General features: G+C 48.8%; 1 protein-coding gene across 1 annotated transcript in view; it reads right to left on the bottom strand.

Moving 5' to 3' along the window:
• Window positions 1-12769, bottom strand: part of PLPP3 (phospholipid phosphatase 3) — a 47118-nt gene extending 34349 nt beyond the window's left edge. The window contains exon 1 of the mRNA XM_075155695.1: window positions 11783-12769. Within this exon, the coding sequence (XP_075011796.1) occupies window positions 11783-11921 (139 nt within the window). The 5' untranslated portion in view covers window positions 11922-12769. The remainder of the gene's footprint in view (window positions 1-11782) is intronic.
• Window positions 12770-15126: the final 2357 nt, after the last annotated feature.

Below are 15126 nucleotides of genomic sequence, written 5' to 3'. Positions count from 1 at the left end.
CAGAGTGCCCTCGGTGAGGCTCTGAGCGGGCTGTGCTTTCTGGGCAAAATAAAATGCCCCTACGAGGCCGGTGTGGGACCCAGCGAAGGGTTTCTCCAGGTCGGAGGCACCGACGGGTCCCCCTCCAGCATCGACAGCGAGAGGCATCGCCAAACCTGCAGGGGAGGTGGGGCAGGGGATGGGAACCTTTTTTTTTTAATAAAGAAAAAATAAAAGGAAAAAAAGCCTAAACCTCTCCTTTGTTTCCAACAGAAATAAAAGGAGAGAAAAAAAAAAAAATAAGAAAAAGGAGAGGAGCGCTTACAGCCAGTTCCCCAGCCTGTAACACAAAACCGCGCTGTGCTGGGAAACCTTACACCGCGCGGCATCCAGCTCATGTACTCCTGCTCCGCTCGCCGCCTCCCGGATGCTTCCCCAAGCCCAAACTGCCCTTGAGAGAAGCCAAGCCTCAGCCTCTGCTGAAAAGCCTCTTTGTTTGGATTCCCTCTCCAAATCAGCGTATCCTGAGATTGAACTCCCTCCCACCCCTCTACAGGGCTTTTTAATGTTCAGATGCCTTTGGCAGCAGCCAGATTCGCCAGCAGGTTTGCGGTCCTGTAATAGCGTTCAAAACCTCGGTGCTGGGGCACGTACGGTGCTAGGAACTTTCTTCACGTTAAAGGAGAGAGGGGAGGAAAAAAAAAAAAAAGAAAGTATTGCAGAAGTACTTCAAACGATCCTTTAATCGTGAATTGCGAACAGAGGAGCTAAGTTCTTCTTAATTAAACAATAGCTTTAATCAGCCTTCAATAGCCTACATTAAGGCACACCAGTGAGCTGGAGAGGCACTTTTTTTCTCTCTTAAACTGGAATAATTGAAATAAAACTAGACAAGGCATTGGAGAAACCCAGGCACGGGGTCTGGTCTGTACATGCATCACCAAGAGGGTTCGACTCCAACTGCTGCCATGAGCTTTCCGTGCAACCTCAAGTCCATCACTCATTGCATCCAGAAATTAAATGCATTTTCCTGCACTGCCCCGCTCTATCTGCGAGCTCAGGGGCACAAGTGTGCTACATCCATACAGCCCCTGGCATGCAAGAGGGTCCCCCATCTCCCTTGGGGTTTACAAGCACCCCAAAATCCTGCAATCCCACAAGGGACAGGAGATACGGTATTCCCATGGCACAGACCCACCTGAGACCCACAAATAGTACCAAAGCAATAATTTCAGTTACCACTGGGAGCAAAACACGGCAGATCTTGCAGCAAGGGACTGTAATGGGAACGTCAGCCCCACACCTCGCCCCGACACCAAAGGGAAAAATCAACCCTCTTCTCCGAAACCAGCCTCAGGCCCAAGACTTGAAGCAATTTCATTGGGGAAAAGTTGTTTTTCACTTGCAGTTAGCTTTTTAATCGACCTCAGCGTTATATTTTTCTCTGTGAAAGCAAAATGCTGAGCATTTAAGCAGGTGGATTTTCAGACTGTGGACCCAATCCTGCATTTGTAAAGCAAGACCCACTTTTGCAGACAACTTCAGCGAGAGCAAAAGCAAAGTCCCTGTTGTATTATCCACAATCCAAATGCGTCCCAAACTCTATCACACTTGTCTGACTGTTTTAAACACGCTGCATCCCTAGACCCTGCAGTAGCTCTTACAGCTTTCGGCACTGGAAAAACTTCTTTGTGCCTATGCACATGGTGATTTATCAAAACAGGCTTTCTCTAAAACGCTATTTGACTTTTCCACGGGTTTTGCATTTGACAAAGATTCATACCAGCTCAGTCAGAAAAATAAATGCCACAAAACTTCTCCTTTAAGGAAAAAAAAAAAAACCCACACCAAAACAAAATACCCAACCCTCACAGCCCAATGCTTTAGAAATGCTTCCACATGCTAATCAGCCTCCTATTCAGCTCCAGACTGAATAGGACTCCAACAATGACAAAGAAATACGCTGAACCTATTCCACATTTCATCCCCTTCACTCAAAATGTTGCTGTTACCTTGGTTTTCAGCCGCTTTGTGGGAGCTGCAGCAGAATGACAGCTGCATGCTAAAGCTGCAGGGATGGTCAAGAAAAAAAGGAGTGCTAGATGAAGAAATATCCATCCCGGATTATGGGGAAAAAATACGGAATTATTTGATGGGATGTTTGCTGATGCTGCAAACTTTGATAAGAATAAATAAGAAAACAAAAAAACCACAAACAAAAAAACCCCAGGCCTTTAGTGAAAACATAGCCTCTTGTAGTCAGGCAGCAAAGGGAAATTTTTCCTAGCTTGGCAAGTACAAGTAGGCTAAAGCTCCCTCCAAGCCCTTCCTTTGAGAATTAGCCATTTGTGTAATGTATTATCAACTGACAGATGTCTTAGTGCACCTTTCCCTTTATATCCTTAACCAGAAAAACTTCAGCTCTTATTTTGGGAACAGACGAGCTAGTTCCCGCTGCAATGGGTGATGCAAGGTTGTTTCCCTTTTCTGCAGAACACGGGAGCATGGGAACAGAGCCACCCGGGGAAGCTTTCACAGGAATCGAGGTGGGAAGCTCCAGGACAGTTGCACTCATGTCCTAGGGACACACTTTGGCCCCAGCCCTGGGAGCCGCAGACTTCCTCCACGGTTGCACTTTACTGAGAATCTGATTTCAAAAGAATACCTCAGGAGGCAGGCGATGGCCTGGCAGAGGCACTGAAGTTTGCAGCGTCACTGAAATCAGGAATTAGAAGTAGCTCTGAAAACGCCACTAGGAACCTGGGTGCATCCATACTGGAAATATTGTTTTCAAAGCGACCCCTCACCGGCCTCCAGCTCCCTGCCCACACACAAAGGTGATGCTCCTTCACGCTCCCTGTCTCCTTAGATTAGAAAATTCCCAGAGGCACAAACCTCCCCTGCGACGTGCCTGGGCAGGACCGAGGGCAGCAGGGCTCAAATCCTGGCACAGGACTCCTCTGGGGCTTCGGCTGGGCTGCAACCCAGGAATCGAAGGGAGAAGTAGCTCTCCAGAAAGCAAGGGCCATCTGATCGGTGATCAAAGAGCAGCTTCAGATACCTGCTAACATCAAACTGATTCACAGCTATCGACTTCAAAGGAGTTTTGCTGCTTGCCATCAGCTTACCGTCCATGCAAAATTACTCCATAAGCATCACTCAGAACTTAAATGCACCCGGTGTTCACTGACCAGACCTGCTTATCAGCATTTTGCCATGCTATTTTCGACTCTCCCTTTGGAAACTAACACTTTAAAGAGTGGTGGGCTTTGCAGAAAAGCCTTGGAAGCCCTCAAAATGGTTGGGGTGCAGGTCTGGTCGCCACAGCCACTGCGCTGCTACAAAGACCAGAGCAAAGACCTCGCTGTCAACATCGGTGGGAACGAGAACCAGGGCCAGTCTCAAGCTGAGCCTTGCAGCCAGGCTTAAAGAAAGGCCCATCATACCACCCCAAAACAGAGGTCATAACTAACTTGCTGAGCATCAAGAAGACAGCAAGCCCAGACCCCATTTGGCACATTGGCTTTCAAATTCAGCGTGCTGGACGTTTTGAGGCATGCGATGATGTCTCAGCTTTGCATAAGCACGTGCTGAATTAACAGCAATGCAATTAATACCTGCATGCAGTGCCCGTCTCCAGTACATGCATGATCAGACACAGGGGCACTGCTGTAAAAGCTTTCAAAAATGGCTGTCATTCTCACTAATTTACAGTAAAAACAGGTGAAAGCTAATTACAGAATGCCATGCAGCTTCCTTTGTGTGGCAGCAGGCTACAACCCTGACGCTGCTGGGAGAAGCAAGCTCTCACAGGGAGCATCATTTGTTTCAAGAAGGATGGCTGCCCAAAACCACTAACCAGTAACTTTCCCTTTTTCTGTTTAAACCCGTGAAAGGAAGAACCACGCTGTTCTCAGCTCTTCCAACCGGCAAAGGTAAAGCAGCTCCAAGACACACAGCCTGCCGCCTGCAAACTCCCAAAGCAGTGAAGGACACCTCCACGCCACAGCTACCTTCGGTGTTCAGGGCAAGGTCTGGGTTAGCCCAGCAATGCCAACCCAGCCTCAATTTGCTGTGTCTCTCAGGCACCGTAAGCTAAGCCTACTGATATGTTTTATCAGCATCTCCCAAGCTTCTCTGTGCTATGGTCAACACAGCTTTCACGTCTTTTGGGGCAAGGGATGAAAAATTATGGGAAAGTACTAGAGGATTATGAACACTCTCCACTGATTCAGTGTCACCAGCACTATCAGACCAACTGCAGCTTCATTTGGGCTTTGGCTGGCAGCCCCAGCCTAGCCCTGTAGCTCCTGACTGAGAGCACCATATGCTCAGATAAGACAAGCTCATATATGGGTGCGAGCTACGGGCAAGGCTGGAACAAGAGCACACGGCATGAAGAGCACAGGCATTTTCAGAGCATCAGAAGCTCTGGAGTTAAATTACATGTTCTGCTTCTAATGTTTACTTGATGCGGAGAGTAGCTTTTCAACCCACTGTCTTCAAAACATCCAATACATGTGAAAAACAAGCCCACTTATGTGACCAACTTGAAAGGTCAGAGTTTACAGGAATTTCTGATACTTAGAAACCTGCCAGGACAAACTTCATTTTCAAACTTGTTAATACATTGTCTTGGTAACAAACTTACACTTAAGGCAAGTTTTCCAATGATTTGCATCAAAAGCTATACGAAAACACTTCAAATTCCTCTTTTTTGGTGACGTTCTGCCTCCTCAGGTCTAGCTTGAGGAGTAACTTCTGCTGATCATGATCCCACCGTTACAACTAAGCCATCGCGTGCAGCTAAAAGGCAAGAAGGGATTCTCAAGCATAACTTCCCACCAGCTGCTCCAACACAACCCCGTACACAGACACCCGATCTGCGCTAAGGAGCTTTCCACCTGCTAAAACTGTGGAGCAGGTAGTGCTTCTCCAAGGTAGACGTCATGGGGGAGGGCAAAACAGGGAGAGATGGGGTGGCTTTGAAAGGGATACAAACGCCTTTCTGAGAAATGGGCCACGCTGATCCACGAGGAGATGTGACGGACAGGGTAGCCTCTTCCCAGCTTTTGGCGAGACCCCCCCAGTCGAGGTATCTGCAAAGGCAGATGGACGGCTGGGGGCAGGCAGGGCCCTCGCACAGGCAGCGGTGCGGCCTGCGGCACCATGTTGGCAAGGGGGGGCGCAGAGGGCTGCTCTAGCCCCTGCTGTACCAGGGACCCCACAGCTCTGCCACACCAGCCAGTGGGAAAAAAAAAAGAACAATCATTAAGTGTATTCAGAAAACTGACTTCAGACTTTACCATTACAGAATAAATGCTGGATTATTTTAATTTACCTCTTTTTTTGAGGCTTTACCATTCACTTGATTCTCTTTTTTTTTTTCTGAAATATGAAACCTGACCTGTCAAAAAAAAAAAACCAAACCACAACACAACTGCAGAAGCCAGGGCCCTAAGACAGAATGAAAAGAAGGGGGAAAAAAAAAAAAAAAGTATGGCAGCACTCATACCAAAACCCTGGCTGGCATCCTGCTGCACAGGAGGGAAAGCCGCATCCGGGGAGGGGGTTTCCCTGCTGCCCCCCCACAACCCCCGGGGATGCGCGGGGCCGGGGGAAGCCGCAGTTCTCAGCGCCGGCTGTGTTGATGCTGGAATAGGAGGGTTTGAAGGCTGCTGCCTTTCCCCACGCTGCCTTCAACAGGCATGCCCTTGTTCAAGGCGCAGGCAGACTGGGCGACCACAACGGTCCCTTCTGGATTACCATGGATGAAGCAGGAGCATTGTATGAATGAAACGGAGAGGATGGAGTCTGCTCCGCCAGAGCAAGCTACAGAGAGCAGAGCTGGGGCTTTTTCCCCCTCTTTTAAGTCATTTTAGACAGAGATGGAGGCACACAAACACCCTTCCTATCTCAGATGCAGGAACTAAAGAGGAGCCCTGCTTTGCAAGACTGTGCCCGTGCAGCGCGGGTTCCCCAACTGTGGTATGCAAACCATCTTTGGGCGGTATACGGAGGCACACGCATCTGGAGGATATACTGTCAGCCTGTATCTAGACAAACAAAGTCAGACCAAAACAGCCTGAGAAAGGCATGCATATTAAATTGAGATTTAAAGGGTATAAAAATAATCTGTTTGATCTGGGAGTGATGTTTATATTATTTTCTGTGCTCACTACAAACAGACAATTAAAAAAAAATGTCATCTACTGTAATTGTGATCCCATCTCCTGCCTGTCTCAGGAGCAGGTACACAGGATTCAAAGCACTTCTGGCCATGAAGCAGTTGCACATAATTCTGCTTTCCTGGAGACACATCTTCAGGCTGGCCAAATTCCACCGACTTGGGAAAGGCAGCAGATTTATACCCCTGAGGACTCGGTCTGCCATAGGTACAGCATTTCCTTGTTCTGCAATTAACACCTCAAGTATAATTGTCACTAATAACCTGCTCTTGATAGGTTTTTTTGGTTTTTATAAAGCTAACACAAAAAAAAGAAGTGTATTTTAAACACCTCCAAAGTATTTCTGTCTCGTCCTTTCTTCCAGTCATCTTTGGTTCCTTTGGTCTTTCAAGAGAGGGTCAAAACTAAGGATGGGTATCATGCTTAGATGCTGACTGTTGGCTTAATAGGAAGCTTTTTAAGGCTCAAAAAAATCTCCTTTACTCCCAAAGGATGGTGGCATACAACTGCACACCCCCATGCCAAGATGCCACCTCTGCAAACCTGCCGTTGCCAAAGCACTTCCAGACCAGCCGTCCCCGAGATGGACCCTGCTGCCTCGCAGGGAGCTCGCTGCCGCCCAGAGAACCTACAGGTATTAAAATAAGCTATACATAAACATTAACGACCAAACCCCATCTAGGGATGCTCAAAACACTATGACGACTCTCCACCCACACAGCTTCTCATGTGTGGTATGGACGCAGTCCTCCCCAACATGGAGAAGACACAGCTCGGAGAAGACAACGCCAAGGTGTTGGGACTGCCCGGCTGGTCTAGTACAGTCGGATCTTGTTGTCCCTTGCTGAAAATAAGAAATGGTTGGGTCAGCAGTTTCTTCAGGACTGTATGGAAAGATGTTACCTCCACGACAAGTGAGCCCCGCACAGCAGGGTACTCTTAAAAACAATTAAAAAAAAAAACAAAAAAAAAACCCAAACAAAGCAAAGTTGCTTAGGTCATCAAATTCAACTCTACAGCATCCAAATAACTCTAACCTCATCTTTAATTCCTCCCACTCCTTTACACTTAAATGACAATCCCAGGCCTGTTTGCGCCGATTTTCGTGACGGAGCAACAGGGCCTCCGGCGGAGCTCAAACCCTTTTTGCTTCTGAAAGCTGGACGACACACAATTTTCTACACAGAAGAGGAAAGTTAAGAGTAATCTAAACTGTTAGCCCAAATTATAAGATTATATCCCCGCTTACATAAACATGTCAAGGTCCTGCTAGCGTAAACATTTACTTTCAAAGTTCATTTTAGCATCAAGCTAGCTACAGAAAAGGAGATGCCAAAGTTGTGAGAAAGCTGAAGAGAGATTAAGGTCGTAAGAGGCCTATCCATCTGTTGCTTCAAAACCTCCTAAAGGCAGTAAAACTTGTGTTGTACAGATTAACTGGGATTGACAGAAGAGAGAAAATTAAATCAGAGACAGAAAATAAGAAGGGCAGTAAATTATGTGCAGTTTACATCTCACCAGCCTGAAACATATGCTCCCATAAACCCGATTTCCACGCGCCTAGGAAGCAGGTACGCCAGATGAAATCCCTCTATTTTATAGCACATGCAGGACTTTTTGGAAGCTGTTCTACCTGCGCAAGCTGCACAAATACAAGCTACCGAAGACCCTCATCTGCCCTATCAGCCTTGCTGACACTGCCTTCCCCTCTTCCGAGATCAAACGCTCGACTTAGCGCCCGTCAGCAGAGCGCAGGTGGCTGCTCAGAGTTTGCTGAACGCAGGGAGTCCCTGCCAAGGGAAAAAAAAAAAAAAAGCAGGTCTGAGAGGAGTAAATTTAACCCAAGATGCTACATCTGCGGGGCCAGCCTCCAAAACATCCCACCTCAAGGGTCAGGGCAGGAGGCTTTTCCCCACCTGGCCCATGTCTCCTGCAGAAAGGTGGTGGCTGGTTGCAGCGGCTCCGTGCAGTGCTGCATCTGGGCACCAAAACCCCACGGCACCGAGGAAAGCTGCCACGTGGGACCTGCCCCAGCCAGGGTCACAGCAGTCCCCGCAGTAACAGCTCTATGCTCCCGGCAGGAGGTGCAAGAAACTCCTGGCAAAGGGATGGGGTTGCGATTGGGCTGAGGATGATCAGATGAAGGAGTGAGGGCCTCCCATCACCTCTCTTATTTTGCTGCTCAGGGAGTTCCCCACAGCTCTGTGATGCGAAGCCACCGACCAGCTTAGCGGGGGCAACTTCAGGCCCCCGGCTGAGCTCCTCAATCGCGTTTTCAGATGTGTCACAGTGACCAGCGAGACAGGGATGGGGCAGCAGGGACTCTTCCACACCACCGGGCTTGCCTGCAGCCCTAACAATTTCAGGAAGCATCTTCTAATTTTCTAAACAGAGGCCTCCCGAGAGGAGGAAGCAGATGGAGAAAGTTATTTTCCCCCCTCGGATGACCTGCTTTAATAAATGCACACTCAGTTCTTTTCTGCCTCTTATAGTGAGTTGAGCGCCGACATGAAATTTCTGGGAAGTTCACAGTGTCAGTGATGAAACCTCTTGTTCATGCAAGAAACCAGGGATTTGTCAGTGCAAAGTGCACTCATTAGAGGAGTGGGGTATTTGGAAATATTCAGCTCCCTGCCAAGCCAACACATGTTGGAAGTGCAGGAGAAACAGGGGGTCTGGTTCAGCAGATCTTCATCCAACCTAGTCCACCAGCAACGCACTTCTGCCAATGGCTCAACAACTTTGCTCCCCATGATCCCCAAGAAATGAAGATACAAATCTTCCCCTTATGCATTTACTATCAAGATAACCATTGTACTTAACGATGAAAGACAAAGTGGATCCTTCTAACGACTTGCGCCAAATTAAAGCTGAAGGAAGCTCCCGATAGCGCTGCTTTACTTATTCTGATTTTCTTAGATGTTTATGATAATTGTCTTCTGGGTAATTTGTTTAAATTTGTAGGTAAACAAAGAAGGGTTTGTACACTTCTACTGCCTCAGAGAGAGCTGACGTGTGTTGTTTCTGAGACACATTTCAGCCATAGTTTATTCTTTTCATCTCCCCCCACCCCCCAGAAAACCGATTCGGGTCAGAATTATGGCAGTACCTGCAGCAGAAGCCAATGCAGCGTCACAGACCTCTGCAAATCAAATGACTGGTTTTAATATTTCCTAAAGTGGTCCTCAAATGAGAAAAAGCCTTCTGTTTCCCTGCTACTCTGAATGTCTTTGGGCAGCCGCTCAAGAGGCGTAACTCAGTTTAACTGCACTGGAGGCCATTGGCCATGTGCCTACATGCACCAGCGAAAGACCTCTACCGAGTACCTCCACCTTAAAACAAGTCATTTCACCCAATTCTGCTTCTCACTATCTTACACAGGACTCCGGTTTTTTTTACTGAACTTGTAAATACCCACCAACTTGTATCCGTCCAACTTTCTCTTACAGGCTTCAGCTAGAGCACCTTTTTTCCCCGCCTTCAAAGTGTTTTGGGGGTTTTTGTTTGGTTGGTTGTTTTTTTGTTTTGTTTTTTTTTTTTTTTTTTTTTTTTACAAGCTCAGGAAAGAAGAAAATGGGAATCGAGTGCTTGGAAACTATAAGCTCTTAGTCTTCCCTAGCAAAAGGCAGAGAGAAGAGCAAGCCAAGCCTCCTGCAAGTGGGGCAGCTAGCTTTCACAGCACCTCATGCCCAGTCATCCACCAGTAGGTCCAATACTACTGGTCTGGGTGTATTTGAAAAGCCCATCCCCAAACACACATCATGGGCTACCCATCATGTAATCACCTCCCTTACCACGTCCCACCCGTGCTCTTCACCTGCTGGTGATCAGCCAAATCTAAAACTTCCTTCAGCTGTTGAATTCATGCTCTTACTTTTAAATGCTCCTCACACTAAAAAAAAATTTAAAAAACAAACCAAAACAACAACAAAAAAACCCAACTCTTGTGTTTACTTTCTGATTTCCACCTGTAGTAATGTGAAACAAAGCAACAATCACAGTTTTTGCTATATCACATTATTCCCCACTAACAATACCTTCCAGTGATGCTTGATAAGTTCTGTTTACCCAAACTAGCACAAGTAGAATAACACATGTCAACGAACTGCTTTTGCAGTTAGGACCCTTAGTCTAGAGACGGGGAAGAAAAACCCTTTACCCGTTCAAATGGCACTTACTCGTGCCAGGAATGCCTGAAGTTAAGAAAACGTGCGTAAATAAAGTTTAAAAGTTTTGACTCCTAGGAGCTGTTTCACTAGGAATCCAACCTTCTGTTTAAATAAGTGAGGTAAGTCAAGCTAGTTATGTTTCTACTTATATTAGTTTCATATACGGGATATCAAGTATTTTTATTTTTTCCAGATACAAGAAGATGAAGCTTTCTGCACTGGCCTCTATTCTTGTGGGAATATAAAGAGAAAACCATGCCTCTCTTCTTAATGTATTAGTGCCTCGTAATATACACCAGATGATCAATAAACTACATAAAAATTAAATCAAACTGACAGTCTTTAAAAAATGGGCTCTAAGCAGAAACAATTGTTTTAAAGACTGTGGTGTCTGGAGTATTAAACTCACGTGCTGTTGTGTTATTAATCTCTTTGTTGGAAGCCAGTTGATTTCCCCTGCCTGTGTCTGTCAATTAAATATTCAGCATTGCAGCCACAATTGAACGGTTGATGTTTTGGCATGCAAAATCTTTCTGAGACAGCCTGTTGACAGTTTCCTTACATGCCATACCATTTCCAAAAGCCAAGCAGGCTAGCAAACTCAGACCTCTGCCAGTGATGCCTGAGAGCACTTCAAAGCAAGCTTTTAAAGAAAGGAGTTTAGCGAGATGCCTGCACTGGGTGCAAGAAGGGGAGAGGGAGGAAAGACAGAACAACCGGTACACCCGACATCCCAGCAACACAAAGTAACCAGAGCGGCAAGAGTTTCTTTTTTGCCATTATGAACAAAAACATAAGTAAACCCAAGCTGCGCGGTTTGTTGCAGCCGTAGAGCACTACCTCCACCTGGAGCTGGCCCCGGCGCCTACCGAGGTGCCGATGGCCCTGCGCCGGGCGGGCGGCGGGGTGCGGGGCACGGCCCGGGGGGCACCTCCGGGGGGGCACGGCCCGGGGGGGCACGGCGCGCATCCCCGGGCCCACAGTGCCCCCTGCGTACCGCCGGGCTGCTTCCCGCCCCCCGCCCGGGACATGGCAGTGAGGGGAAACGATAAATAAATAAAATAATATTCAGTAAATCGGGGCGGGGGGGTGCTGTGCCAACCTCTCCGCGGGCACAGCCGCTGCCCCGCTCCCCCCCCCCTCCCGCCAGCCCCGCTGTGACCCCGGCGGGACGCGCTCCCCGCCGCCTGGCCCCGCGCTCCCGGCCCGGCCCGCCGCGCTGCCCGCTCCCCGGCTCGCCTCGGCCGGCGGCCCCGCTCCGCACCCCGCTCCGCTTTTGTTTGGGAAGCGGCGCGGCCGGGGCACGGCCGAGCTCTGCCCGCCCGCCCTCCCTCCCTCCGCGAAACTTCCCCGAAGTGGGAGTCCGGGGTGGGGTGGAGGGGAGAGGAGCGGAGGGAGCGGGCGCGGAGGAGCGCGGAGCCCCGCGGAGCCCCCGCGGCTGCTCACCCATGACGAGGCAGAGGAAGTCGAGGCAGATGAGCAGGGCTTTCTTGCTGCTGCTCTTGGCCGGGTTGTTGTTCAGCGCCGGGCTGCCCCCATTCTTGCTCTCCGGCGGGATCGCCTTATCGTACTTGTAGCTCTGCATTATCGGGGGCGAGCGCCCGAGTCGTGCCGTGCCGAGCCGAGCCGGGCCGCGCCGAGCCGGGCCGTGCCGAGCCGCGCCGCCGGGCTCGCACGCCGTGCGCCGGGGAGGTGCTGCCCGCGCTGCCGGAGCCGCTCCCGGCCTCTCCGGTGGGGCACGGGAGGCGAAACGCAGGCGGGTCTTCCAATAAAAAAAAAAAAAAAAAAAAAAAAAAGCAAAACAAAAACAAAACAAGTACAAAACCACCAGCGAAGGAGGGGCGGGAGGGAAGGGGGAGCGAGGGAGAAATTTGCGGGTGTCCCAAGGCGGTGGAAAAGTCCTGGAGGAAAAGCCGGGGGGAGGGATAAAAATATATGTATATATATGTATGAAGATCTCAGTACGCGGGGGGAAAAGGTGCGGAGCGAGGAGCCGGGCGATGCTGACTCCCGGGGGCAGGTGGGCTCGGCCGCGCTCCGCTCCGCTCCGCTCCACGCTCCGCTCCGCTGCGCTGCGCTGCGCTGCGTTGGGGGCTCCCGCCGCGCCCGCCCCGGCCGCTCTGGGAGCCACCGGCTTGTTTCTGCACTTTTATTTCGCGAGGTCCTTTCCACCCCTTAGGAAAAAAAAAAAAAAAAAAAGAAAAAAAAAAAAAGAAGGGGAAAAAAAAATCAGTCACTTCGCCTCGGATGGGATATCCAAGTAAGCACAGCCCCTTTCCTGCATCTGACATTTTACATAGATAATTAACTCCACATTTTTTTCCTGAGGGAAGTTAAAAAAAAAAAAAAAAAAAAGAGTCAGGAACTAAAGTTTTTTCGCAGACCAGAAGGAGGGAGCCTCTAGCGTTCACAAACCAAAGAGAGGAGTGCAATGGGAGAGGGAGGGGGGAAAGGAAAACAACCAGCCGATCCAAGGCTGGAGGACTCCCGAAAGGTGGTAACGGTGTGAAGGGGAGAAAACCGGTGACAAATAACTTTAAACATTTTTCTCCTGGTTTTTCTTCCTGCCCTCCAGCTCTCCTCCATGGGCTGAGTCAGACCCTTTTCGAGGGGACGTGGTGTGTGTGGTACCCACAGACCCCGGCACCTGGCAGACCCCACCGGGGCTACCCCAGATCCTGCCCTGCCTGCTCAGGGGTGATGGATGGGTGCCACCACCGAACCTTAGCAGCTTTGCCCTCCTGCACCAGCAAAGCCACCTTTGTAAAATGAGCGTAACAAGAGCGTTTGGAGTTGGATGAGGGATTATTATGGTGGTTAATGGCCCCTTTGGTCTAATTAAAAATCACCAAGGAATTAAACGAAAGGTTTCCCAGGAACCCAGGCTGGCGGGATGGCGATGCTAGCAGCTCCGAGCAGGGCGGCCGGGGGCGCGGGCGGAGGGAAGAGTGTGTGCTACCCGAGGAAACTGCTCAGGACAGTATCTAACCACTTTTATACTTTTTTTTGGTCTTGTATCTGACCTCAGCCTTCCGTCTGTGTGTTGGCAAACCACTGCCGGGCCAAATCCTGTGCCGAGGCACATATCCTGCTGCGTCCCTGGTGTTTCCCTGCCTGCAGAGGCAGGCAGGCAGGGAGGGCAGGTAGGACCCCCCAGCAAGGACACGCTTCCCTGCTGCTTTTCACAGAGCTGCAGACTACAACGCGAGCGCTAGAGATTGCGCCTCGGCAAGGGCAGGTTTTCCAGGAATCTGTTTAGACACATACCTGGGCATATTGGGGCCAGCCTGGGAGGAAGAAAGCAAAGCGGCTGTTTTCATATTTTACTTTTATATGTGCGGTGTAAAAAGAAAGGGGAAAACAGACCTTGGACTTTCCTCCAATTCTTTCATTACACCTCAGTGACATGCACTCGGGTGGCATCTCCCACCTTACTTTTGAGGAGACGCCTCTCTTTTGCGTGGTATTGCTCCATGGCACTGAGCACAAAACTATTTGTTTTGGCCCAAAATGGTGCCCTGCCCTGACGAGGGGGCCAAGCTGCCTCTGGAGGACAAGTCTCAAGGTCTCTCTCTCTTTCCCCTGACCGTGGCAGAGGTGCGGGAGCCTAATTTAGGCTCCTCGAATGCCTGAAGCGAGCGGAAAGAATCTTCACGTGGGAATTCTCCCCCAGCCGAGGGGGCCAGCCCCGCGCCAGCTGCGGGCACACTGCCCAGCCTAGCTCACCGCCTCCGCTGCGGGGCCAAGCATCCACCCTTCCCCGCACCCTTCAGAGCCTGGCCCTTGCGAGAGGAGCCCACGGCTTTCAGCAGCTGGCTTCAGCCTCCCCGCATCCCCAAATCTGCTGATTGAAAATGATCCCCACTGAAATTCCCTGGGTTAAATTCGATTTTGCGTTTAAAGTGAGAAAATTTAAAAAAAGAGACTTGTCATTGTAACAGCAAACAAAAAAAAAAGAGCCTTTCTTGTACTTAAAGGGAAATTGAAATTGTAGTTTTATATTTGCATTTACAAGACCCCTCAGGCTACTAATGTTTGCATTTTCATAACAAAAAGATTGTACTGTTAATTGATGCAAGCCAGGGCACACAAATAAGTCTGAATCTTGGACAATTTCTTAAGGGAGCAGCCACTACAATTGCTCAGTTCACACTTGACAATGGGTAAGTCAGCAGCACCAAAAATCAGCTTCTGTGCCTTTGTCGATAATATGCAAGAGATCCATTGGTAATAATTAATTGTTTATTCATAAATGCAATTATTGAATACACCATACAACAGCTATCCATTTAGGACTCAGCTTTTCCTTTCAGTCAGATTCTAAATCCCCACTATGGACTGAAGTTTTTTTTCTTGATATAAATTAACTGAACCAATTGCATTTACATTATCAGTGAATTTTGCCCCACATTTTTGGAGACCAACTGATCTCACAACATTTTCACCACTTTCTGTCTATGCTGGACCAGACAAGGAATGCAGCACTGATATAATCTATGGGAAGATAAAATATTTGCAGTAACACTTGTTCTTGCCCAGATTTAAATGTTAACTGGGATATTTCAGAACCCAACAATATTAAAACAGGAATTGTGTTTTATTCATTCCATCTTGTCATTTTAAGAGAACAAGCTCTTTAAGACTATTCCTGTAACAAGAAAAGGGGCAGGAACTGGATGCTGCCCCTTGCACCTTTGTAGCTGTGGGACATGACTACATGGAAACCTGCTCATTACATGGCAATAATTAAAAACTGAGAGATGCTCTTCCTCATTCAGCATGACCAGTCA

The sequence above is a fragment of the Calonectris borealis genome, chromosome 8 (genome assembly GCF_964195595.1).
Source record: "Calonectris borealis chromosome 8, bCalBor7.hap1.2, whole genome shotgun sequence".
Taxonomy (NCBI): domain Eukaryota; kingdom Metazoa; phylum Chordata; class Aves; order Procellariiformes; family Procellariidae; genus Calonectris; species Calonectris borealis.
The sequence above is the reverse complement of the archived record's forward strand: the minus strand, read 5'-3'. Positions and strand labels throughout refer to the sequence as shown.